The sequence below is a fragment of the Fundulus heteroclitus genome, unplaced genomic scaffold (assembly GCF_011125445.2).
Source record: "Fundulus heteroclitus isolate FHET01 unplaced genomic scaffold, MU-UCD_Fhet_4.1 scaffold_57, whole genome shotgun sequence".
NCBI classification, from domain to species: domain Eukaryota; kingdom Metazoa; phylum Chordata; class Actinopteri; order Cyprinodontiformes; family Fundulidae; genus Fundulus; species Fundulus heteroclitus.
The window spans coordinates 143,744-171,390 of NW_023397000.1; the positions used below are offsets into that span (position 1 = coordinate 143,744).

The 27,647-nt window shown below is 41.1% G+C and overlaps 1 protein-coding gene across 1 annotated transcript; it reads left to right on the forward strand.

Annotated features, from left to right (window-relative positions):
* Positions 1–27,647, forward strand: vps35 (VPS35 retromer complex component). Its single transcript, XM_036133062.1, has 17 exons — positions 1–132; positions 4,837–4,935; positions 6,856–6,952; positions 12,567–12,690; positions 15,076–15,258; positions 17,378–17,597; positions 18,690–18,773; positions 19,433–19,542; positions 20,350–20,446; positions 20,542–20,690; positions 20,798–21,005; positions 22,658–22,813; positions 23,002–23,124; positions 23,205–23,384; positions 23,711–23,950; positions 24,346–24,489; positions 26,861–27,647. Exons 1-17 carry the CDS (start codon positions 130–132, stop codon positions 27,038–27,040), a joined length of 2,397 nt encoding a protein of 798 aa, XP_035988955.1. The 5' UTR covers positions 1–129; the 3' UTR covers positions 27,041–27,647.

The window sequence follows — 27,647 nt, forward strand, 5'->3', positions numbered from 1 at the left end:
TTTGTTGCCAACCGCCAATAAAATCATGAAGAAGAAGAAGAACGCCCCTCCTCTGACGTTGTGACGTCACCGTGAGTCACATGACGGGTCATCTGCGTCTCGGCTTGTTCTCAAACACATTCAGCAATCATGGTAAGTTCTTTCTAAATTCCAAAATAATGGGCTACATTTGTCATTGCCATTTGGTCATTGGCGTGATTTACTCGATGAGTAACGAATGAGCCGATGCTCCTCAGGGGGATCTCTGCTTCCGAAAGCTTAATTAGATCTGTTGGCCTAACTCTGCACACGCAACAGCCAGCTGAGCTAACAGCCGCTGATAGCGCCATTAAAACATCCATACTCAATGATTGCTGGATTATTCAGCATCTGCCGCACACTTGGCGTGTTATTAGACTTGGTTTGATCGGTCGGTTTGTTTCTGGCAGAAAGCGGCTGACTGTCGGAGCTAACGTTAGCATGTGTTAGCTGACGCCGCAGCTCAGCTGGGGCTTCTTCTGAACCCGCTCCCAGTGCAGTGGGCTTGTTTCCTCAGCATGGAGGCTGCTGCCTGTGCGCACATCCAGACTCTTCTCTAAACGAATGAAGCCAGCTCACACGGCTGCATATTTCTGCCTGCCGATGTTCCAAATCTACTTGTTAAACGAGTGGTACTGTCGAGCCGAGACTACTGTTCATAGACATAATATAAGAGTAGACCCCGCATTGACTGTCGCGGCGCAGGAATTAGGGCCGCCATCTTGGAGCGGTCGACCTGCTACCCTAACCTGCTGATTCAAGTTGAACACATTAATGATACCTCAGCACTGTGCGGCGTATTTTTGTTTAAATCGACGGACTATTGACGTCAGGGCTCGAGGGATAATGATTGACTTGCTGTTTAGTCAACATAAACTTCTTTATTTGAAGCAAAAATATTTATTACTTAATATTATTGTAACAGAACACGTAAGTAGCAAATTTTTTGTATGCTTATTTGGTCTCAGTTCAAATGTTGTATTTTGGAAAAAAGAAGTGGTAATAAAACTTTTTTTGTCCGATTCATCGATTATTATTAATATAATCGTTAGTTGCAGCCCTAATAGACTTTAAGTACAGCCCTGGCCATTTTGTGCTGTTGCTTAATGACCTATTTTAGATAAAGAACACTGAAGTCAAACTCAACCCTCAACCCAACTTTATACAAAAACTTAAGTCTTTGTATAAAGTCTTAAAAAAAAGTGCTTTCTGAACTCTTTGAAGCTATTAAATGGAGCTCTCCTGGGTCTGCGTTGTGTTGTCTTTTCTTCTATTGAACTTTTTATTGACTCCTTGTTTCTATTGGTCGATACATGTTATTGAATTATCGTCTGGCTAGGGCGGGACGATGTAGAGAAAAAGCTTATCAGCAAAATTGAAATCATATTGATTGATATCGGTAATCATCAACCAACTGAAAAGATATATTTTATTGCAGCCCTGGCCATTTTATGCTTTTGCTTAGCAACCTATTTCAAGATAAAGAACCCACAAACACTGACTTCAAACTCAACCCCTTTGAGTGGAAACAATGGACATAACTCAAACCCTTTATTCAACCAATGTTTTTACCAAAACTGCAAGTTTGAAAAATAACTCTGAAGTCGTTTAGGGGGGCTTGTTAGGCCCAGAAATATTTGTACTGTGGCTCAATCTTCATGATTTGGGCTCTGCAAGCCACCACATTGGATTTGAAATGAAACTACAATGTAATCAAAGTTCAGACTTTAAGGTTTAATTCAAGGGGTTGAACAAAAATATATGATTAAACATGCAGCAATTGTAGCGATTTTTATACAAGCGCTCCTCATTTCAGGAGCTCAAAAGTAATTGGACAAATAAACATAACCTGAAGTAAAATGTTACTTTTCAATATTTTGTTGAGAATCCTTTGCAGGCAATGAAATCTGGAACCCATTAACATCATCAAAAACTGGGTTCCTCCTTAGTGATGCTTTGCCAGGCCTTTACTGCAGCCGTCTTCAGTTGGTGCTTGTTTGTGGGTATTTCTGCCTTAAGTTTTATCTTGAGCAAATTAAATGCAAGCTTGATTGGGTTGAGATCTGGTGATTGACTCGCCTGTTGCAGAATATTCCTCTTCTTTGCTTTAAAAAACTCGGGAGTTGCTTTTGCAGTATGTTTTGGATCATTGTCCATCTGTACTGTGAAGCACCATCCAATCAACTTTGCTGCATTTGGCTGAATCTGAGCAGAAAATATATACCTATACACTTCAGGATTCATCCAGCTGCTTCTGTCTTTTGTCCCATCATCAATTAAAGGTATACTATGCAACCGGGGTTGCATAGTATACCTTTCCAGCGACCTTTCCAGCGAGGCTCCCCCCAGAGGGTGAAAGTAAAAGTGCACTGTCGTAAAGATGCTCAGCTGTTCTGGTTTCTCCATCAAGCCAGGCGCGGATGTTTTGAGCTTAGCAGACAGGCGAACGCAACGAAAAGTGGAAAAAACGGCAGTACAAACAATGACTAACACAGTGAAAGTATGAACACCAGGGTTTCCCGCAACGCTATCTTGGCGAGGCAGCCGCCGCCACGGTAGCGTCTCGCCAACATAAAAAAAAATAATAATAAAATATATAAAATAAAATAATAATAATAATAAAACTCGATATGCTTGCATGTTTATTTGACGTTAACACGCGGTTCTTTGTTGTTGCTTTCGCGCGTGCATATAGTGAATGGCAGGGCAAAAACACGGAGTTCTCGCAGTAAAGCGAGACTTCTGTGTGTGCGGGCAGTGAGCTCTTGCAATTGCAAGTGCAGTATTTCCCTCACAGACCCCCAGGGCGGCCGAGAAAACCTTTGTTCGACCTGAAATGATTCATTTAATCATCCAAACCAGTATGGAACACATTAATTAACTGAAAAATGTTGCGTAGTATGCCTTTAACACAAGTGACCCAGTGCCATTAGAAGCCATCCATGCCCGTGCCATCATACTGCATCCACCATGTTTTACAGAAGATGTGGAGGGTTTTGGATCATGAGCTGTTCCATTTCTCCTCCAAACTTTCTTCTTCCCATCATTCTGGTACAGGTTGATCTTATACCCCGTTTACACTACCCTTTTTTAACCGAGTAAACGGTAAGCAGACTGAACTGAACCGAGCTAGACATAACCGGACCGCGCTAAATGCAGACCAGTTCCTGGTGTGGTCTCGGCCTGGTTCTTTCTGTCCTGGTTATCTGATAACGAAGAGCGCATGAGCAGACCACGTCATCCCCAAGTGGATGAGACAAACAAACGTCTAATAAGGATTTACAGACGCAGGAAACAACGACAGACACTGAGGTTCATCACACTGCTAAGCAGAATCATCTCTGGAAATCGTGTGTCACGGTAAGGAAGCTAGTATTATTATGAATGTCTGAAATTTGTCTGAATGGAGTGTGAATCGGGACGTGCAGCCAGACACGGCGGAAAAAACACGGACAGTCAGCTGACTGTAAGGGGATGACATGGTCTGCTCATGCGCTCTTTATCAGATAACCGGGCCAGAAAAAAAAAAAAACAGGTCGAGACCTACTCAGGAACTGGTCTGCAGTTAGCGCGGTCCGGTTATGTTTAGCCCGGTTCAGTTCAGTCTGCTGACCGTTTACACACAAGAGTTATCTCGGTTACCGAGCTCGGACTGGTCTCGGCTCAGTTAAAAAAGTGTCGTGTAAACGGGCCTTTAGAGTTCCCAAGCTCACCAGTGCACTCTTTTTTTCTCCAAATTTACCAAACTGTTGATTTGGCCACTCCTAACATTTCTGCTATCTCTCTGATGGGTTTCTTCTTTTTTTCAGCTTCAGGATGGTCTGTTTCACTTCCACTGAGAGCTCCTTTGACTGCATGTTGTGTCCTCCAATTGATAAACGCCACACCTGGAATCATCTCCAGACCTTTTAACTGCTTAATTGATGACAGGTTAATGAGGGAAGAGCCCATGCAGCCTTATAATTAGGGTTCCAAGCCCGCAGCGCAGGCGAACGGTTATGCTGTTCGTTTGCTCTGTGAGCAGAGAACCCTATTGTTTTTCGTCTGTTTTTCCATTATTAGGGTTCCAAGCCCGCAGTGCAGAGAACCCTATTGTTTTTTGTCTGTTTTTCATTATTTATTCTTCCTCCAAATCTCCGCTGAAACACGTTGTGCGGCCCATGCAGACTTGTAACAAACCTATTTAATCAGGTATCCAAGTACAGAATGTGCACCGCTACTCAAACCCAGAAATTCAGACCCCTCAACAACTAGGGGGCGCTATAACAAAGGACAATGCGTTTCGGCCTGTAACCACCAAACTACTGGTCCCACACTCAAAAACTTGATGTCACTTTGTTTATTGGATGATTCTGCATCAAAAAGAGAATTGGCACACCTTTCGTTTCCCAGCTACTTTCGCGCTACATGGCTAAACTCCGCGCAAAACTCCATATATAACCGTGTAATGGACAAATAAAAAGTTAACGCGGCGGATTTTTTAATTTTGACTTTTTCGAAAAGTAATGCTAAAATAAGTGATTAGCTAGCTAGCTCTAAATGTAATTGCTGATTATTCTAAAACCCTAACAGATTTTAACCTTTCTGTTGATTGGTATATATATAATTCTGTTTTCCATTTGCAACATGTCTTTTTTTTTAATTCCTAAATCAAACTCTACTGAACCCTTCTGGAAAAAATTTTGAAAACCATTTCATCTTACATAGCGTTATTTTATACGTGCCATTTTATGGTGTTTTTAATTTATGTTCATTGTTTCCAGTCAAAAAAGGAAGATGGAAATAAAAGCTTTTTCTATGTTTTTGTTGTTTTTTCAGCCAACCACGCAGCAGTCAGCTCAGGATGAGCAGGAGAAGCTTCTGGATGAAGCTGTTCAGGCCGTCAAGGTTCAGTCATTCCAGATGAAGCGCTGCTTGGTAGGCTGCTTTTCATTTTCTTCTTCTTGCTGCTTGCATATTCCATATAGATCAACAAATAATTCTCCAGCGTCCTGGGACTCCACCTGGGACTTTTCTTGAAAAAGTGTATTTAAAATGGTCGTTTACACAAACTATAGATGTGTTTGAAACCCCCATTTAAAGATAAGGTTCAATATTTTGTGTTTTTATCTTTTTCAAAAATATTAAAACAAGTATAGAACTGCACTAATTGATATTTTGTGGCTATATTTACAGCCTCTGGGTTATTTTCAGGTAAAGATATGACATTAATGATTTAAGGCTGTTCAAATTTCTCTTCATCAGCTTTAATTAACGACCTTCATAATAACTTGTCTAGCTTGTAAAATAACCAAAGACATACCTGTGCTTACAGTAAAGGGTTTCTAGTAAAATAAGATTTTCTTATATTTCCAAATTATCCAGGTTATGAAGCAGGCTAAAACCAGCTCACAACATCTTTCCTTTGGCACAGATTTTGCTGTTAAAATTCTTGTTACTGGGTTTGGGTCAAACATTACCTTAAACCTTGTGACCTTGTTTTTTCTTTTATAAACTTTTTGTAACTGGTTGCAGTGACCAACCATTGGGAACAATTTGGTTCTACAACAGACTAGTTGATTCAAGTGTTTTGGGTAAAAGTCCCAGGGGACTGGTTGAAGAAATGTTTTTGTCCTCCCTGCAGTTCCTTTTGCAGGGAAATGAGCTGGAGTTTCAATTCTCTTTTCTTAAAATTATATATGGTTTACATGGTTGTTCACTTATGTATTTTACATTGTCATTCCTTCATCTGTACATTACCACCTAATTACACAGCATTACATATATACTTCCGCAAACGTTACAAATGAGAATGATTGGCTCTCCCTATACCGTACAATGAATACATTTGAGAAAAACACTTAAGAATTTTTTTTTCTATTGCAGGAACCCTGGGGTGGTACTAAAAGGAGAAAACAGAAAGAATAGAAATGGATACAAATCCTTACATTAAACAAATGATGGCCAAACCACTATAAATATAGCAAATCCATCAATCCCATCTTTTCAAAAATACACCCTTTGGTACAAAAGTGAGTCTTTCCATCTTAAGTGTCAAATTACATCAAACCACTCAAACACTATAGTTCGCTCTACTTTTAACTGTTTCCTCATTATGGCTTTCCTACAAGCAGCACTTAAAATATTAAATAAAAAAGTTTTTCACTGAAGGAGACATTTTTAGATGGTAGAGCCTCTACATATAAAGATACAAATGCAAGAGGAACAGGTGGATGGAATACGTTTTGCTAAATTTTATAGACCTGCCAGAAAGGAACAGTTTTGGACAAAAACAGAATATGTGGAAATGATTTGCTGGGAGACGACCACACTGTCTCCATCAAATACACAAACTTTTTCTTCTGTAATGTTCTAAAGTATCTGGCCACCTGGAGGCTAACTGACTACAGGGTTTCCATCAGAAGATGTGTTAGTACTGGCAGTGGGTGTCGCTGTGGGTTCTGGGAAGTGCTTACACAACCATGGAGCGGGGGGGGGGGGGGGGGGGGGTGCGCAACTTGGACATACTTTATGTCCAGCTAATAACAGCTAGCGCGTTAGCCATTTAGACTGGGAGGTTTGCTCCCACATGGGAACCTTTCGCTCTGAAACTTCGAGGCATTTAAAATACACAAACAACACTTAGCTTGGCGGGGCGGCAAGTAAAACATGGCAGCCCGCCAGGTTTATAATACGCTGGGGGAAACCCTGAAATGAATGATATAGCTTTTATGCACTCTCTATTTTGTGAAAGCTGCCTCAGAATTAACTAACAATCTAGAACATATGACGATTGTATCTATCTGGATCATGTTTGTTTTCCTTTATGTTCCAAGCTTGGCTTTATGTGTATTGCAGGACAAGAATAAACTGATGGATGCCTTGAAGCATGCCTCCAACATGCTTGGTGAACTGAGGACATCCATGCTCTCTCCAAAGAGCTACTATGAGTTATGTATCCTTTATATTTGTGGTTATGACTTTCTGTTGGTGTAATGCTGTTCTCATTCTTAATGTCGTGGGCCATGGAACAAAAATTTTATTTAAAAAAGGAACGCCTTATTAAAGGACCAGATTGATAGAGGTCTGAGGTGATGTAATTACTGGCAGTCAGGTTACGAGATCCCCATCTGTTAGACACAACTTATTAATTTAAACTAAAATAGTCACATCCAAATGTCATCAATCAGCCTTAGGCTAGTCCTTAGTCAGTAGTTGAAGCAGTACTGCAAAAAAGGGCTGTTTTCCTTAGGGACTTTTCTAGTTTTTTCAATTCTCTTTTTTCTTAAAATTCTGTATGGTTTACATGGTTGTTCACTTATGTATTCTACATCTCATTCCTTCATCTGTACATTACCACCTAATTACACAGCATTACATATATACTTCCCCAAACGTTACAGAGGAGGATGATTGGCTCTCCCTATACCGTACAATGAATACATTTGAGAAATACACTATTAAGATTTTTTTTTTGTATTGCAGGAACCCTGGGGTGGTACTAAAAGGAGAAAACAGAAAGAATAGAAATGGATACAAATCCTTACATTAAACAAATGATGGCCAAACCACTATAAATATAGCAAATCCATCAATCCCATCTTTTCAAAAATGCACCCTTTGGTACAAAAGTGAGTCTTTCCATCTTAAGTGTCAAATTACATCAAACCACTCAAACACTATAGGTCACTCTACTTTTAACTGTTTCCTCATTATGGCTTTCCTACAAGCAGCACTTAAAATATGAAATAAAAATGTTTTTCACTGAAGGAGACATTTTTAGATGGTAGAGCCTCTACATATAAAGATACAAATGCAAGAGGAACAGGTGGATGGAATACGTTTTGCTAAATTTTATAGACCTGCCAGAAAGGAACAGTTTTGGACAAAAACAGAATATGTGGAAATGATTTGCTGGGAGACAACCACACTGTCTCCGTCAAATAGACAAACTGGTGTAGTGTCTCTTTTGGGCTGGGTGTCAAAAAAAAAAAAATCTAATTATGGTTTTCCAACAAAACTGTGATAAGTGTGATGTTTTCCATTGTGAAGTGTTTCTATGTATGTTCAGTCAGTGCCAGTCTCCTTCCCTCTCCTATATCTGTTTTACATCCATAGATCTTTCTTTCTGTTGTATATGTCGGACTACAAGTCGCATGTTTTTTCATAGTTTGCCTGATCCTGCGACTTCGTCAAGTGCGACTTCTATATACATTTTAAAGGTATACTATGCAACTGGGGTTGATTTTCCAGCGAGGCTCCCCCCAGAGGGCGAAAGTAAAAGTGCACTGTCGTAAAGATGCTCAGCTGTTCTGGTTTCTCCATCAAGCCAGGCGCGGTTGTTTTGAGCTTAGCAGACAGGCAAACGCAACGAAAAGTGGAAAAAACGGCAGTACAAACAATGACTAACACAGTGAAGGTATGAACATCAATCTTCCTGCAGCGCTATCTTGGTGAGGCCGCCGCCGCCGCGGTAGCGTCTCGCCAACATAAAAAAAATAAAATAAATAATAATAATAATAATAATAATAATAATAATAATAATAATAATAATAAAACTCGATATGCTTGCATGTTTATTTGACGTTAACACGCGGTTCTTTGTTTTTGCTTTCGCCCGTGCATATAGTGAATGGCAGGGCAAAAACACGGAGTTCTCGCCGTAAAGCAAGACTTCTTTGTGTGCGGGCCGTAAGCTCTTGCAATTGCAAGTGTGGTATTTCCCCCACAGACCCCCAGGGCGGCTGAGAAAACCTTTGTTCGACCTGAAATGACTCATTTAATCATCCAAAACGGTATGGAACACATTAATTAACTGAAAAATGTTGCATAGTATGCCTTTAAATTCATACTGATCAACATGAACCAAGGAGAAACATTTATAGCCACAAGAGGGCTTTCTAGGCCTGTGAAAACTATATGCTGCTCTTGTACCACTTAAAAATGTATGAAAACATTAACTTACAGACAACAAAGACTGAACACGTTTGTATGCTGTTTCGCTGTTTCAGTATGCATTCACGCAATGGAATGTTGCTTGGTGCAGCTCAAAAGGCCCAGACTGCGAGAGAACCATGTTATTAGGCTCACCGTGAAGGTAATAGCAGCTAGCGCTAGCTTAGAGCACTGTTGTCCAGGTGGTTTAAAACTTTGCTAATGCACGTGAGCTAAATGTTGCTCTAAAACATGTACTGTTAGTTTAACACGTAGCATAATTATGCTCATGGTCTAATTTCAGTGTAATTTTGACAACTTTCAGCGTAACGGGCCGTTATACTGAAATGCACTGACCAGAACCTTCCCGGTTGGAGTTACTGTCTTATGCTAATTTGCCCCATTCAGCGTCCCAGCTACACTCTATTGCCAAAAGTATTTGGCACACATTTGGGATGAATTAGAGCAGAGACTGAGAGCCAGACCTGCTCATCTAACATCAGTATGTAACCTCACAAATGCGCTTCTGGAAGAATGGTTAAAAATTCACACACCACCAACACACTCTTAAATCTTATGGACAGCCTTCCTTGAAGAGTTGAAGCTGATCTAGCTGCAAAGGGTTGATCGACGTCATGGATTAGGAATGGGATGTCACTTAAATTCATATGTGAGTCAGTGAGCGAATACTTTTGGTGATATAGTGTATGTTCCATGTTATTCAGTCAATTGTGGATGTGGTTTTGTAATTGAATAAGTTGCCTTACCAGTTTAAATGTCAGTTTTTAGTCTTGGATTGTGTGAACTATATGTCTAAATAAATGCGACTTCTAGTTCAGAGCGACTTGTAGTCCCAAAACTACGGTAATCCTATGCAGTCTTAAAATAGTTTTTCTATCTTGAACTTGAAGCATATGCGTCCATAAATATTTTCAATAGATTATTATCCCTGTGTTCTTGTTTGATCTCTTCATTAATTTACTCAATATATTGCCGCACTTGTAGGAGTCATTATTTAGGCCAAACTGTTTCTTTATTATAAAGATACAGAAACCTCAGCAAGAATTCATTCTATTTGATTGAACACAGGATCCAAAGTTGAGAAATGGCAATAATTCCCATCTTTTCTAATTTTGTTGTTCAGAGGTAAACATTAAGTAAATACAATTGTAAGTTCTGTTTGTATATTCTTCTGAATGCCTCATGCATTCAGCTTGACCCATCTGGGCCGTAGGCCTTACCTGATTTGAGATGGACTATGGTTTTTCTAACTTCTTTTTCTGTCACCTCTACCACAAGTTTGTTACTCTGCTCATCAGGCAATTTTGGGTACCACACTTTCCTGCTCCTACGCTATGTCAACCTCTGAATCTGCTCCAGCAGAGATTCAGGTTTGTTTAATAACCGACACCGGGAAACCACTGTTTGCCATGTCTCCTGTCCTCCACTAATCCATACAGTACTCTCCCCTCTGGGTGAAACACTTAACCGTTTTCACATCTTAGTGTTTCCCTCAAGAATTTGCTTAGGCGAGGTGGTGAGTTGTCGGCCGGAACCAGTTTTGCTCGAATGACTACAGGGGGGGGGGGGGGCTTCGGGGGGACACAATCAGTGTCTGAAATTAATTTCCTGATTCACCAGCCGGTGAATCAGTTGGCCAGTAGATGTATATATCAACCGGCCGGGCATATTGTTTTTACCAGCCAGAATATTAATCCTCACCAGACCTCTCAATTTTTGATTCAGTAAGGGCGGTGAAGCACAGAAACACAGAGCACATAGTTAAAAAAATGCAGAATAAATAAGAACGAAACTTATAAACGTACTAATTGGCATTTAACAATGCATCTGGTTAGCAGATCTGTTTTCTGATCCAGCGTGCTGCCATGACTGGTTCTGAATAAAGGATTCATCTGGGAGCCGCTCTCCCCCCTTGCCTCCTGCTCCGCAGAATGCGGAGTTTAGACTGAGCTCTGGATGGACAGAGCTGTGAACGGGTCATCCGCAGCCCAGATGGGTTTTGTAATTTATTTGGTACAAACATTTACTCGCCATGTGGCAGCTAGCCCTCTGAAATTCACTCGCCAAACGGGAAATTTACTCGCATTAGGCGACTGGCGAGTGTTAATTTCGGACCCTGGACACAAAAACGGAATTCGAAACTATTTAAGAACTGTAACACTTGTATTTGCATTTATTTACATTCTGTATGTAAAACTATTTACATTTTATTTAACTACTTTCCACATATAGTTCACCGATGACGATGAAGACAGCCCTCCCCCCCCCCTACACACACACACACACACACACACACACACACACGTCTCCTCAGATGATCAAAGGAAATTACTCCTCTGCCATGGCCTAGTAATATAACCAACCAGAGGGTGTCATAATTCAGTTATCAATGCTGTGTTATTGTCTGGGCCTGGCAATGAATTAAAACTTGTTTTTTTGTTCTTTGGAATGTTGGCGAGGCGGTAGCGTGAGTTTGACGAGGCGGCCGCCTCGCCAAGATTGTGCTGCGGGAAACACTACATCTGATAGTCCTGTATACTCAGTTCGATTGGGGACCAGTTTCCTCATTTTCAGCTGGTGAGGTTTGCTTTCATGCTGTATTTAGTCAATTGAACCAAACCTTATGACCCACCTGTTCAACCTGTGCCTTGGTGTTTCTTGGAGCAGTGCCTGTAGTGGCGCTGTACCAAGAAACACAGAGGAAGAGGTTTTAGCTGTATGCCTACAATGCAGCCTTTTGGCAAGTGTACCAGACAAGCACAATTCAACAGTGGGTTCAGCACGAGTGGAGTATGAGGCAGAGGACCACGGAGGATGTTAAATTTTACACAAGGTGGGTAAGATTGCTCCGTATGAAGCAGCAGCACACGAGCAGAGGCGCATCCAGCTTCAATGAATTCATGTCATGCTTACACAGATGTTGAGCAAGGTATTTACAATATATGAGTTACTTAATTAGTGTTATTGCTCAATTACAATTGTATTTACCCAGAATGCCCTGCTCTGTAGTCCATTTTCTACTTTTGGAGCGGCCTCTGGTCCGCTTGGCATTCCTATATGTATTGAACAACTCCAGAGTTCAGTTCGACCAAGCTGAGACCTAGGTTTTCAGGCAGAGCCGAGTTCACCTCCTCAAACAAACCAAACTGTCTGAGCAAACGAACCAGAGTCCGACTAAGTGGACTAAGCAACGCTGGTGTGACTGCACCAAAAATGTAATCTTAAAAAATTGTAAATTCAAATTAATCGATTAAAACAATATATCCCCCAGCCCTACATCGGCACTATAAATGGTCGTAGCATGGCAGTCCCACTCCTGCAGCCCCCCCCCCCCCACGCCCCCCTCCACCCAAGTGTTCGCAGTCTTTTAAAGTAGCACCAAGAGTATACCGTAAGCTATTATTTCTCCCCTTCTCTCATCTCTCGGTCTGCTTGTTGTTGGCACTGAGTCGTACAACATTACCTGCCACTCTGTGCCAAATTTCGGCCCAAGAATATCAGCTGGCCAATGTATGGGTCGACATCTAATCCAAACCTATGTACATTAATATGTTGGCATGAAAAGGAGTTGATATAAAAAGACTGGTTGCTTTAGTTCCTGACTGGAGTTTCAGACATGGCCATCTCTGATGAACTGCACTATCTTGAGGTTTACTTGACCGATGAGTTTGCCAAGGGACGCAAGGTGGCAGATCTTTATGAGCTGGTCCAGTATGCTGGGAACATCATACCTAGGCTGTGAGTATTATTCTGAAAAAGTATGTGTGTTTTTCTTCTAGCTCTCCAGGAATATTTATGCAGGCCTTTTGGGCCAGTTTAAAAGTTGTAAATTTCAAGTGTTACTCAGCAACCCTTTCATTTTTGATTGTATCTGGATTTGATATACGTGGCTGGATACCTGGTGCTCTTTTCAAGATTTTCTTTTTAAATGTATGTATTGGTTCACTTTCCCATTCCAGTTGCTTTACTTAAAATGTCTAAAAGAGGAGGGAAGAAAAGGGACAGCATTTCCAGGTTTTGGTTTAGTTTTTGCCTTTTGGCCAACATGAAGGAGCCGTCCAGCTTCAATAGAATGTGGAACAGCAAAGCCTCAGCTAAAATCACTCTGTTTTATTGCCAGATCTAGAATGTACTAAAGTAAAATAGTAATAGTAACATAACAGAAAATGACTTTTGTTCTTTGTGAAGGATACCCCTCAGCATGGGACGTAGATAAAAGCTTGGACATCATCTTTACTCACAGCAGTGTTGGAAGCTTGTGCCAATCCCAGGGGTCATTGTCTGACAGATTGGGTACTCCATGACTAACATATTGATCAGAAGGCTCGTTAATACTTGATAAAAAAGAGAAGAAAAAAAAACGTTCTCTTTACAAAAATGCAAAACACCCCATTAGACAACTGACTGGAAACTGGTAAATCACCCTGTCTATCCCGAAGAGGAAGTTTTGCTTTACAACTAGAGATGCACCTCTTCCATAGGTTTGTGACCAATGCCCATATTCACAAACATTGTCAGAGACCCCCTATCTTAGACTTAAATTTAGCAATACCAAGTATTTTGTCATCAGGTAAACAGATACGTGGGGCCAAGTTCTTTTTTTTAATTTTTTCCCCACATCTACCTCAGAAGACAGATATTTACATGGGAATGTAGCATATGAAATCTGAGTGCATTCCTCCTCCCTCGGTCCCATGAAATATAGGGTCATTTTCATTCAAACATCAGAAGACTAAGACTTGTCCCGCTCCGTACTACTCGCTCTGCCGTTCCCCCCACCCCCACCTCCCTACCACTCAACCCCATCCCCACCTGTTTCAGGCAGCTGGCAGCCTGGCAGTGAAAATAAAGCGCTGCAGATGACGTAATGGCTCTGCGACATGTTGCATGATCCATTAATCACACGGCACAACAAGTCTATTATAAGACTGGTTGGCAATGCTTTTAAAAATCGATTTTTATTGATTTTTATCGATTCGTTGTTGCAGCCTTAGTTGAGACCACTGTTTCAGAGGGTGTGGGGAAAAAACATCTAGAAGGAAAAAGATAATGTAAGGCATAACCACATGATGGAGTTCTGTAATAATGCTTGTACACATACTTTGTAGGGTTATCTGGACACAAATCAATATGTAGTCACTAGTTGTATCTGGACATTTTTCTAAATGTATTTACTGATGATGAGATGGGTGTCTATATATCAAGTTTTGACCTTGTGTGAGAGACTGATACATGTGCTTGATTTTTCCAAAAAAAAGTAAAAAACAAAGCAACTGGACTTGTTTTCCGTAGTTGAAGACATTCGCTTCCTCTCCTGGAAGCTTTCTCAATTCAAAAAGTTTGGAGTAATGTGGAGTTACTAGCTTTATACCATTGCCACACAAAGGCCTTGCAATGGCTTAGGTAACATGCAAATTCAATCGAAACAGGTCCACCCCTTAGTAATGGGCGGTCGTTAAAGCCATTAGGCCAGCAGATTGGACCGAAACTGGTCCACTTCCCTGTAACGAGGAGTCATTAGGGTTGTTATTGGCTTGGCTTGATTTTTACATACCCAAACCTGCAGCAGTTACTTAACTCATACATACGTTTATGTTGGTTTGGTTTTGAAATCCATAGCCAATTTGTTTTTCATTTATCTACAATTGATTAATAAACTCTTTGTAATGCTAAAAAAGTCACATCTAAACCAAGCTAACATTAAGGTGATCATAATATACTCTTCCTCTGAGCTTTCATTGTGTCTTTGGATCAGTGTAATCTGATTAGCCATTTGGATCATAGTCTCATAGGCAGATTTGACTATGATTCTCTGATTCTGGTGAACGCAAGTAAACCATGTTTTTGTGAAAATGTATTGCTTTTAACTGAAACCATGCAATGGTATTCAGATAAATGTGATTTTCTTAAGAGATGTGTCCTGGAATACACAAATGTTAAATTTTTATTGGGAAAAACTTTGTAAAAGCAAACAAAATGTTCTTTACTAGTTTTAATGTTAAAAAGAGAATAAAATTCAAGAACACTTTATCACCATAACTATTATGGTGATAGCTGAGGTTTTAGAGAAATTATTTGTTGAATTCAAAGTTTTTTACCTTACCTGCTTGTTTTCCTCCTCAGCTATCTGCTTATCACAGTGGGTGTGGTTTACGTTCGCTCCTTTCCTCAGTCTCGCAAAGACATTCTGAAAGATTTGGTGGAGATGTGTCGTGGTGTCCAGCACCCACTCAGGGGTTTGTTCCTCAGAAATTACCTGCTGCAGTGTACCCGTAACATTCTACCAGATGACGGAGAACAACTGGAGTAAGTCACATTTCTATGCGCTCAAATAATTGTAATATTCCAATTGTAAAAGAAGTGTTGCACCATTCGTCCTTGATGAGGATATCTTTTACGTTTTGAAATAGTTTTTTTTTTCCTCAGCTTTTAGTTGATTATATACATTTCTGATCAGCAGCACCTATTTGCAACTTAAAGAGGTGATAGATAACACTTTAAAATTATACCATAGTATTTTAAAAAATGAGAATAACCAAATTCAATTCAATTGTATTTATAATGCTTCAATTCACATTACGTCATCTCAAGGTTCTTTCCAAAGTCAGATTCCATCAAATCCTCTAGATTGGTCAGAAAGTTCCCTCTACAAGGAAACCCAGCAGGTCGCATCAAGTCTCTCCAAGCAGCATTCACTCCTTCTGAAAGAGCGTAGAGCCACAGTGGACCGTCGTCTGCATTGTTGATGGCTTTGCAGCAATCCCTCATACTGAGCATGCATGAAGCGACAGTGGAGAGGAAAACTCCCCTTTAACAGGGAGGAGAACCTCCAGCAGAACCGGAACCAGGCTCAGTATGAATGGTCATCTGCTTCAACCCACTGGGGCTTAGAGAAGACAGAGCTGAGACACAGAAAGCACAGAAGCTCACATTGACCCAGGAGTACTTTCTATGTTAGATGGTAATAGCGGATGATCTGTCTCCCCTAGAAAGTGTCCTTATTGCCATGCATGCAAATACGTTTGTAACATTGCACACGGTGTAGAAAGTGTCACCGCATGGGGTGGATGGATGGACATTTCTGAGACAAAACTTAACAGCTTTCAGTGTGAAATGACAGCCTCGATAAATCCACGGATCTGATACAGCTCGTTAAGGTGTAGAAAGCTGAAGTGTCCCATTTCTTTTTTTTCTTTTTTTTTAACCTTCAGGCATGCTTCATGGTTTGACCCACTCTGTTCACAGTGGTCCTTAATAATAATTTTGTTGCTCCTCAGTTTTTTTGGACTTCCTTGGAGAAAAGGTCATTGCTCTTTGCCCCGCGCCCAATCACTGAAAAGAGGGGCGTTCCCTCAAAACATCTCTCGAGCCAGCGAGGTTTGACCTTGTTCTTCAGCAGAACGGCAAAAACTCGGGCTGGCCCTGGAAAAAAAAACCTGCTCCTGAAACACTCTGAAGTGAGTTGGGCCAATACAAGCCAGTGGATCTGTGGCTCATGACATGTAGATTGCCACTTCGTCTCCAATTTCCAAGTGTTGTGCCCAGCACACAGCCTTGGATTTTAAATACTATGGCTCAGCACCTAATTACATCACAGATTTGTTATCAGTGCATGAACCCTAAGGTCTTCTGGCTCCAGCCTACTCTGCATACCTAGAACACGGAACTAAACACGGAGAAGCAGCATTTAGTTCCTATGCTCCACTTATCTGGAACAAACTTCCAGAAAGCTGTAAAACTGTGGAAAGCCTGAGTTCTTTTAAATCAAGATTAAAAACACATTTGTTTAGGATTGCCTTTGACTGTTCTAGTTAAACTGTTCTACTGAAACATCATTCAGTTCGACTTTTTTAGTCCAACTGTTTTTAATGTTTTATTTTGTTTCTACATTTTATTCCAACTTGCTTTTTTTCTGTTTTATTTTCCTATATTTTAATCAGGTAAAGCACTTTGCCTTGTTTCTGTACTGAATTGTGCTATACAAATAAATTTGCCTTGCCTTGCCTTGGATCACACCAGCCAGCCCTTCTATCAATAAGCACCTTTTCTTAATTTGAGAGCGGTAGAAATTAAGTATCTGCCCATTCCTGTGTTGTTTGCAATACCAAAGGAAAAAAAGAACCAGTTCTGTAAAAGTTGTTAAAGCAATGTTTGAGAATCATCCACTATAAAGACATTTCCTCTCAGTGCAGAGTTATCAGCTAGATGAAACTCAGGATTTTAGCTATTAATTGGGGTAGAATTAACCAGAAAATCTGATTGAAATATTGTTGTTACTCCTTTAATTTAATTAATGACTTGACTCTTATACAATCTTTCTACTAAAGTCAGTTTTCCTTGAGTATTTTAGGTTTTCTGCTCTCACTACTATTTGTGCTTGGTTCAAAGCAGAATTGTTGATGAGGTGCTTGTTTTTATTTCACAGGGGGTCAGAGGAGATGACTGGAGATATTAATGACTCCATTGACTTCGTCCTTCTGAACTTTGCTGAAATGAACAAACTGTGGGTTCGTATGCAGCATCAAGGTCACAGCAGAGACAGAGAGAAGAGAGAAAAAGAACGACAGGAACTTCGGATTCTGGTTGGCACCAATCTAGTTCGCCTCAGTCAGCTGGAGGGTGTCAATGTGGACAAGTACAAACAGGTGTGTTACTTTTTCTGACTGTCAAAGATTTGTCATTTAAAGGCCCCCCCAATCACCTACTGACTGCGACTTCGAGTATTCGCGCGAGAGTTTGTACCACAAATTCCCGAAGTTGCACCCGCATAAACACGGACAGTGAACCTAAAGCTGCAGTTGCTGCTGTTTAATTTCCTTATGTTTGCTGTACTTCTGAGCTCCCACCTGGGTATGTACACAGTTTATTGAAGTGGTTTATTGATTATTTATTGAGCCATGTGTTTTACAGAATGGACCTATTTCTGGATGAAACTGGTCAGAAATTGCATTCCGTTTACCTTGCGGGTTGTGCTCGCGCACCGCGAGCTGCCACTAGGGGGTGCGTGAGCTGGAATCTGTAATGGCGGTTTGACAGTGTTTTTTTCCCCACACCATAAAGACGTGTAAATAAACATTTCCTTTGTGGAAACTAAAATCAAAACAGCACATTTAATAAATAAATAAATAAAATGTATTAACATGAAAATCTGTTTATTATAAAAAGTCTTCTTCTACGCTTCATTTTAAGATGAATTTATCTTCTACGCATTGTGCTTTACCGGCACTGACACGCTTGACTCGCCCACCCCCCGCTGCAGCCTCCGTGATTTATTGACTATGGTCACGCACAGAGCTGCAATTAAACATTGCATAAATAATAACATATTTATGCAGCGCTCTGTTATCGTTACCCTGGTGTGTGTGTGTGTGTCTCTCTCACACACACACACACATATATGTGTATATGTGTAGCCAATACATTGTTTATTCAGAAAAAGGAGGTTAAAAATGTGATCTCTGTGAGAGGTGCAGACCTGTAAAAACCAATCCTGTTATTTGGACTGAATGACAGTGATTGATTGTTTGCTTGAAATGCTCAATGTTAGAGAGCAACATAAAACGTTCAGTAAAGTCCTTGTCTGGGAGAAAATGCCCATAAGCTAACATGTTATCTGTTAGCTACCCACCTTCGAGCTGCGTCACGCAACAGTCCTCGCGCTTGCACTTCTGTGTTCATGTACCCTTAATGCCCAGTGAGCATTGGAGTAGGATTGTTGGCTTTATTTCTGTTCACAGATTGTCCTTCCCGGAGTGCTGGAGCAGGTGGTGAACTGTAGAGACTCACTGGCTCAAGAATACCTCATGGAGTGCATTATTCAGGTACACAGTGCAGTTTTTTTCATTGCTCACGATATACCTGGTTTTTATTTGCATGCTTTCCGAGTTGCTGCTTCTACTGTCAGTAGAAACATCTCACATGTTAGTTGTCTGCAAGTTATGACTAAAAATAAAGCTAAAGCTTTCATTTGTAGGAGGCTGTCTGCAACCAGAAAACACATTTAGTTAGTTCAAGTTCTATGCCTAAGCAGATTGGATTGGCAGTGGATGCTAAGGGTGTACTTAGATGTAAGCGGTATTTGAGACGCCAGACTTTTACTGCTGTAAGCATGTTTTAGTGCTGTGGCTGTAATTGGTAGAACTGCTAAATGAATGACAGCAGCCTTTTGCTGGAACAAATGAGAGTGTCTACATTTTTATTAGTGTCGACTACAGCAGAAAACCCTTCACAAATGTGTATTGAGTGTATGTGGGAATTAAACTACTGTCATAGATCTCAGCCAGAAAAGTCCATTGTTTGTGCTCCTGATTTCCATTGGTTGGTCCCACATTTGGGCTTCCAGTGATCAGTAGCTGTTGGATTTATTTTCTATTTCTCGTGGCAAAGACATCGGGCCCTGAATGGGTGCTGCATAGCAACTGATTTGGTTAGCTCTGTCACTCAGCAGTCTGCTCTTCCTCATCTGTCCTTATTCTGTCAGGTGTTCCCAGATGAGTTTCATCTTCAGACGCTGAATCCCTTTTTGCGTTCCTGTGCTGAGTTACATCAACACGTCAATGTCAAGAACATCATCATTGCACTAATTGACAGGTACGGTTTAATTAACCTCGAAGTGGGAAAGCCAAAGGAAGCCAGAAGGTTGTTCTGTTTGTTTCTTCATAGAAGCAAACATGTTGGAGTTTATGCATTCTCCAGTCTTCCACAGTAACAAATTAGCTTGTATTTAAAGGGTATTTTCTGAAATTGTTATGATTGTCCACACATAGCTTGCCACTAACTGCAGACTTCTAAGCATACCTTGACATGCATGTTTTTTGTGTTTTTAACACTCCCCTAATCCCCATGGGAATGGACACATATACACACTTAATGCAAATGTATGCTTATCCTTATTGTAATAATTACAAGTTATGTCCTGAGTATTCTCCAGAGAAATGTCAGGGAGTACTGCATGATGAGACGGCAAGTTGAGCATACAGTATGCTAATGCAGATACTCACACACAGTGTAACTATGGGACTAAGTCAGGTAACAAACGACCAATCAAAGGCTCATGTACCAGTGAGGAGTGTCATCAGAACTAGAACTGAGTTGAAGAGATGCAGCAAGGAGGAGTTTCTTATGCTTCCTGCGTCTTTGGCTAAAGCAGTGCCTTCCATTTGCTCTCCAATCAAACCTCCTTTTTCAAAGCACCATAGTGAGTTTCAGTCGCTCAGATGAGTATTCTGTTGGAGGGCAAAATAATTCTATGTAAAATTCTAACTTTCATTTTTAGTAACTGTCTTGTTTCCTGAATAATTTTAACATTAGACATTTAGTCTGACTGCTAAAAAGCTTGCTACAGAACCAGACAGTAGATTTTACAGGATGTATGTGATGAATGCCTTTGCTTTTCAGACTTGCTCTATTTGCTCATCGAGAAGATGGTCCAGGCATTCCAGCTGAGATCAAACTGTTTGACATTTTCTCGCAGCAAGTGGCCACTGTTATTCAAGTAAGTTTACATATACATATAATCTTGCTATTGACTAGCACAAAACAGGAAAGTGTATACAATAGCATAACGCAGCATAATGTTCTGTCTTTCAGTCACGCCAGGACATGCCATCAGAGGACATAGTGTCTTTACAAGTCTCTCTCATCAATTTGGCTATGAAGTGCTACCCTGAGCGTGTCGACTATGTGGACAAGGTTCTGGAAAGCACCGTAGAAATATTTAACAAGCTCAATTTGGAACAGTAAGTCTGGCCAATTCAGAAAAGCTTCAGTGTAAATGGTTAGGGTATGATGTATGTACAGTTCCAGTCATCAAACGGTTGATCTGGACCTTTTTTTCTCTCTGTAGCATAGCGACCAGTAGTGCTGTGTCCAAAGAGCTTACCCGTCTTTTGAAGATCCCAGTGGATACCTACAACAATGTGCTGATGGTGTTGCAGCTCAAGCACTTCCCACCACTCTTTGAATACTTTGACTTTGAATCCCGCAAGAGCATGAGTTGTTATGTACTGAGCAACACGCTGGAGTCCAACACCATCATTGTTTCACAGGAACAGGTTGGAACCAATGTTTCAGTTTATACAGCTTTGTCTTTGTGCTCAAGTCCCAAAAAGCACTTTTTAAATGTGGATGTGTTGTTGTTGTTGTTGTTTTACATCTGAGAAAGAGACATTTCAGTCATTGACCCTCCACTAATTCTCACATAAAACAGTGAGTCCATCTCTGAGTTTTCACAATGTTTTACTTTGCCCTGTTCTAATTTAAAGCTGATTAAAATCAGAATCAGCTTTATGGGCCAAGTTTGTCTCACACATAACAAGGAAAAAAATGTTTCATTTCTAATTTGCTGTCAAAGTACTTACATTTTATTGTTGCCTTTAGTTTGGCGTCCGTACCAAAGCCATGAAAGTCACTTTTCAGAACCAACCTCTAAATACACAAAACAAATGTATCCAGTTTTAGATATTTAAAAATGATTAGATATTTAGTATGTGTGTAGAATAATTCACCCAGTATGATTCAGAGATGAATCCACTAGTACCATATCAGTGCAGCTTGACCCAGCTCTGCTTGGTGATTAGGGTTTTTGATTATTAAAGATTCTATGGTACCAGCCCCCATTTTAGTGCCTTCTTGGCTGGGGTTTCAAGTGAGCTGAATCGGGCTGAAAACACTTAAGAAGAATCCCTTACAAGAATCGTACCCTCCATTTTTAACAACATGCAGCAGTAGCTGAGTGGATTCTTAGCTTTTAAGATAATGGAAGCACTGAAATCAACACTGTGATCCAACACAAAGGGCTTGGATCACAGCTACCAGGTGGATTGCTGCTCATTTAGCTGCTGATGGAACATTAGAGTTTAGCTTTAGGCTGAATGTATGCTGCAATATTAACCACAGAGCTGAGCTCTAGCTAGTTTAAGTGGTCTGGGCTTCACTACCAGATATTTCACATGAGAGGAGCAGAAGGTTCTGAGCGTTTCTGTTGCCACGTGATCTAACCTTGGCCAGAAGGAGACTGGGCAGAGCTGGCCTGTGTTGATTCCCTTTATCCTGGTGTGGAGTTCACCCTGGCAGAAGAAGCCTGTCAGTTTCTTCTGCACATGCGTCTGGGCCTCAGAGGCGTGGGAAACGGCAGCCTCTGTTTTACTCTGCAGTACAGGCAGAATAAAGTCCGGTCAGTCCGATTTGTAAACTTGTGGTTTTAACTTTTTACTGGATCAGAGCTGGGAGTGGTGATAATATAAGCAAAACACAAGGACAAAGAGCTGAGAGCCCCTGGCTGCTGCTGTCCCCTGTGCCGCCTCTTGGACAATACAGCATACATATTAGTTGTTGCGTATACAGACCACTATAGCAATAGCATCAGCATTTTTGATACCACCGTATGGCTTTCCACACTCCTGTGCCGTTTCAGCATTTTGTCTTGCTGTCCACAGCCTTTTCTTTCTTTTTACTTTGAGTCTGACAAAAAGCCACAAACTGAGCAGCATGTTCAACATGCTTCTGTGCCCTCTAGCACTAAATGTGATGTTACCTTGTTACAGCCACCCCACTCACATTAATGAGCTACCTAGTTGTAATGGAAAACGATGGAACCGTATATATAGAGTCCAGGAGAGTCCAGTAAGATACTGATGAGGGCCAAAAGGTACCATGTCATGGCAGGCTGGTTCCTGAATGTCGGTAGCTGATTTTGTCTTTTCAGGTGGACGTGATCCTAAGTTTGGTGTCGACGCTGATACAAGACCAGCCAGACCAGCCTGCTGACGATCCTGACCCAGAGGATTTTGCTGAGGAGCAGAGCCTTGTTGGTCGTTTCATTCATCTGTTCCACTCTGAAGATCCAGATCAGCAGTATCTTGTAGGTTCTTCTCTTAACGTTTGTTTCTAAGCTGCGTGTTGCTGTCGTGAAGCCTGTTTTTCAAAGTTGGGTATGAAGGACAAATGGCACTATGCTTTATAAAGGGTTCAGTGTCTTAGAATAGGTGTGATGGTCACAAACAGTGATGGTGGCATTTAAGTTTTCTAACCATTAACTTTGGCTTTCAGATTCTTAACACCGCCCGGAAACATTTTGGTGCTGGAGGAAACCAGAGGATCCGCTACACTCTGCCTCCTCTGGTGTTTGCTGCCTGCCAGCTGGCTTTTCGGTACAAAGCCAACTCATCAGTGGTGAGCAGGCCCTTATTTTCCATCATCCCATCAGCTGCACTCTGTGTTGGTGTTGGAATACTGACCTTTTATGCTTTTAGGATGACAAGTGGGAAAAGAAGTGCCAGAAGATCTTTTCCTTTGCCCACCAGACCATCAGCGCACTCATCAAGGCTGAGCTTTCCGAGTTGCCTCTGCGACTGTTCCTGCAGGGGGCGCTGGCAGCCGGCGAAATTGGCTTTGAGAATCATGAAACGGTGGCATATGAGTTCATGTCACAGGTACAGTAAATGTTTGAGTCAATTAGAATCTGCTAACACCAGAGCTGCGTAAGACGATGCAAAGCAAACCAAGGGGTGAAATGGAGTCCAGTTAGAATACAAGCCTCCAGCTGCTCTTTGTAAACTGTCCTAGTGCAGTTAAAACAAATTCCCGTCTCAGTGCATAACCTAGTTGATGATATGGTACTTTGATCAGCCTGTTTTATTTGGTGTCTTATGACCCAGTTTGGATGCAGTTCAGTGGTGAATTGTTGCAGCCAGACTCGTCTCTTTTTGTGTCTTCTAGTTGGTTTCTAATCTTCCTCTTTTTGTATCCGTCTCTTCAGGCCTTTTCTCTCTATGAGGATGAGATTAGTGACTCCAAAGCCCAGCTGGCAGCCATTACTCTCATCATTGGCACCTTTGAGCGAATGAGATGTTTCAGTGAGGAAAACCACGAGCCTCTGAGGACTCAGTGTGCACTGGCTGCGTCCAAACTTTTAAAGAAGCCCGATCAGTGCAGAGCCGTCAGCATATGCGCCCATCTCTTCTGGTCAGGTCGCAGCACCGACAAGAATGGTGAAGAGGTGTGTGTGCGTGTCTCATTTTATTCCTGCAAAAGGCACAGAAAATATTTTTGGTTTAACTCATATTGATAGTGGCAGTAATAGTCAATGAAATTCAAACAAAAGAGCTAATAAACGAACTGTTTCACAGAAACACACAGCTGTGCATAGCCTCAGTGTCTGAGCATGTCTCTCTGCAGCACACATTGAGCAAAGGCTCTGTTATCTCATTTTTCTGCATCCCTTCAGCGGTTGGCTCGCTCTGTCAGCTGTTTTTTTTTTTTTTTTCATGAAATTGTCAAACATCCAGTAACTGTTTAAACTGACATACCAGGTAAAAATATCACCTGGTCTGAGACGCCTGTGTTCTGGTTTCTGTCCACGTCTTTGTCTTGATAATGACTTGTTTGCTTTAGATTCGTGATGGCAAGCGGGTGATGGAGTGTTTAAAGAAAGCCCTGAAGATTGCAAACCAGTGCATGGATTCATCATTGCAAGTCCAGCTTTTCATTGAAATCCTCAACAGATACATCTGCTTTTATGAGAGGGAAAATGATGCGGTAGGCTGCCTTCTCCACTTTTCCTTTTTATATAAATAGTTTTCTGTTTTCTCTGCTAGGAGGACATGGCAGTTTGTTTAAATTTACTCTCTGGCTTTGTGCTCTGCTTTCATTCTTCAATGTCTATGATTGTCATAAAATGATTTCTTAGAAAGGCCTCAGGAATCAGGAAGAGGGCAAAGACTTTTTTTACAACACTGTACATAGTCTGTTTAAGCTGGCGCCTGAGTTCATGTGTTGCATTATTGGGTTTCTGAACTTTTTAGATTTAACAGGAGCGACAAAGTTCAGTGTCTTAAAAAGGAAATAAAGTCATCGGGACATATTGGGATATTCAGACCGGTTGAGTAGTACTACTTTTATGGATGTGCAATTTTCTAACTGTTCAGAAGTAGCACTAGTGAGAACGTGACAACGGCAACCCACTGCCAGTGGTCTGGCTGCAGGGGAAGTTGTAAATACCACAAAGATCTTGAAATGATCTGAGACAGCAGTCTCAAAAGTTTCACAGTGGGAAGTACATGAGAGAGAACAAGGGGAAGAGTATGTCCGAGGTGGTGGGTTGGTCCTTGTACAGGCTGTTAATTAAAAGATGGCAAAAACCTAAAACTCACAGACCAGTGACGGTGTGGCAAAAGACTTAGACTTGACTTAGACATCAATATACAATCTTTTTAATCCACAGAATTATAATATTCAGGATAAAAATCTGCAAGAAACTCAGAAAATTCTTGGATAAAATTCATATGATACTTAGGCGGGCACTTATCGGCTGACCATAGAACAGGATGTGTGAGCTCAGTCACAAACTTCTGCAGTCCAAAAGAAGAATTGCTGCAGCTCCATCCAGCCTAAATGTCCTGACCAGCCCATCTATGTGGCACCCTGGTACCATCCTGGAGTTCTGTCAGTGCTAAAATAAAAGGTTGGTGGAGTACTGGGTTTTAACAACACTAACCTCAGCAATTAGTTCCAGGAGCCCAAGTTGGTGTTGTGAAATGTGCTTTTTGACATCAGCATTAAGAAATAACATAAGGACATAAAACACCTCGCTCAGTTCTACCTGTTCTTAGACATCATTGTTTATGGTGAGTAAATCTAAAGCTGCTGTTTTATTGTTGACTTGCAATGTCCAGGATGGCCAGAACAAGCTCCAAATGGTATTTCTAGTTGATTATTAAGTAAATGTATTAAATAAAAGTTCAGCCAGTGGGTCAGCCCTTTGCTACAGGCCCAAAGCCTAGATTTGCTTTTTGGGGAAAAGGTTCCACTGCCAGTGTAAGCAGGCTGGTAACACTTCATGGTGGAAGTGAACTGGAAGCAACTGCTACTGTTTCTGTGTGTATCCTCTAAAGTCCTCACTTTTAAAGACATTTCTGAAATCCAGAACACATGCACACTTTAAACTCAGTCAGCTGCACACAACAAGCATATTTGCTCTGCTTTTTACTCTTTGCTTGGAGATATTCTCTCCATTTCTGAATCAGGCTCTCCCTTACAAGCCAGACTTATCAGTTTTTAATAGAGACTACACTTATAATAGTTTATCCCAGCAGGGTCTTTCTAGAGGCCATCCACCTGTCTTTAGTTATTGATTGATTACAGCTGGATGAGCAGAAGAATGTGTTCTCCTGGACAAAGCCACAGTTAAAATCCCAAATGTGTTCCACTTAGCTGGTAAAGAGACGGTAGTGAGAACAGCTGAACCTTAATCCTAGCTTTCTAATATATCTTTAAGTTCTTTAACATTCCAACAAAAAAAAAAAAACAAGTTTTCCTGCACACCACTGTGTCTGAGGACCAGTACCTTGCTGCCATCACCCTTGTGTGTGGAGATTGGCTCCAGTGATTTATTGGCTCTGCCAAATGGAATTTTTAAAAGCAGCAGTGAAGGAAAGTCCGAGTTTTCTGTGTCCAACACGCCGGCTGCAGGAGTGCACAGTGAGGAACTGCTTTCAGTCTAGTGGAGAGGTTCTCTGGTGTTACCACAGGGTAACAAGTGGGAGAAAGAGAGGGTTTTGTCTTTTCAACCTGCTAAATACTGCAACCAGAACTGAAATCAGAAACCATGTCTGCTGTGTTTCCCTCTCAATACAACTTAAGACCACTGTTGGATTGATCATTGCTGATGCTCCTTTATTCAGCTGGTTAGCCAAGGCATTGGTTAGACCACTACCTCCAAGTATGTGTCCAGAGAAGCTTGAAGAACTGCAGCGGGGTGTTGAGAGGCGTAACCTTTCCGGTTGATAATTTGTAGTGTTCAGGTGGCAGTTCTCGAAAACTCCAGCATGTTTATTTCTACTAAGCAACTTACGGAGAAATCATGTGAAGTTGCAACAAAGAAACATTAATAATGTCCCTCTCCACCCAGGTGACTCTCCAGGTATTAAACCAGTTGATCCAAAAGATCAGGGAAGATCTTCCTAACCTGGAGGCAAGTGAAGAAACGGAGCAGATCAACAAACATTTCAACAACACGCTGGAGCATCTGCGTCTGCAGAGAGAGTCTCCTGAGTCTGAGGGACCTGCTTACGAGGGACTGGTCCTTTAAAAGCAGTTTGCCCTTCTGCACATTTACAAGGCTTCCAGACATGCATTGCTATATCGTGACATGCGTCTGCACACAACCATACATCACTGAGAAGCTTCAGGAGGGCCAGAGATGAGCAGAAATGTAGAGTGTTAACTCACCCAGCCCTTCATGTTGTTGTGTATCCCTTTGCTTTATTTACTCATGATTGTTTCTCATATACATTTTTGTGCAGCTGGTGAGATCATGTGTCAGTACTGCTAACACCAATATTCCTCCTAGCTTATACTCTACCTGCATCTTCTTGTTGGTGATGGACACATCAAGCCTTACACGTTTAATGCCTGTTGCTGGGGAAAATAAATCAGCTACAGAACTGAACAACAGTCTTCTAATATGTACAATTTCACAGCTTTTTGGTCATGTAACATGTCTGTAGCTCAAAGTGTTCTAGCAAACTGTAACACAAATCACATTAAATATTCTGGCTCCAAGGAAATGATTCCAACATGTTTTCAATTAAAATGGAGTCAAGTGTTTGACCAATGAGCTAATAAATAAGAAACATTGCATGATTATTGGTTGTAATAAATAATGGGTGGAAAAAGTCCAATTTCTCTGTGGCAAA

Bases quoted from the DNA above. Each gene is read 5' to 3' on its own strand.
- vps35 (XM_036133062.1), top strand. The intron at 22,814-23,001 runs GTAGGTTCTTCT...TTTGGCTTTCAG, and splicing joins ATCCAGATCAGCAGTATCTT to ATTCTTAACACCGCCCGGAA. The intron at 23,951-24,345 runs GTGTGTGTGCGT...TGTTTGCTTTAG, and splicing joins CCGACAAGAATGGTGAAGAG to ATTCGTGATGGCAAGCGGGT.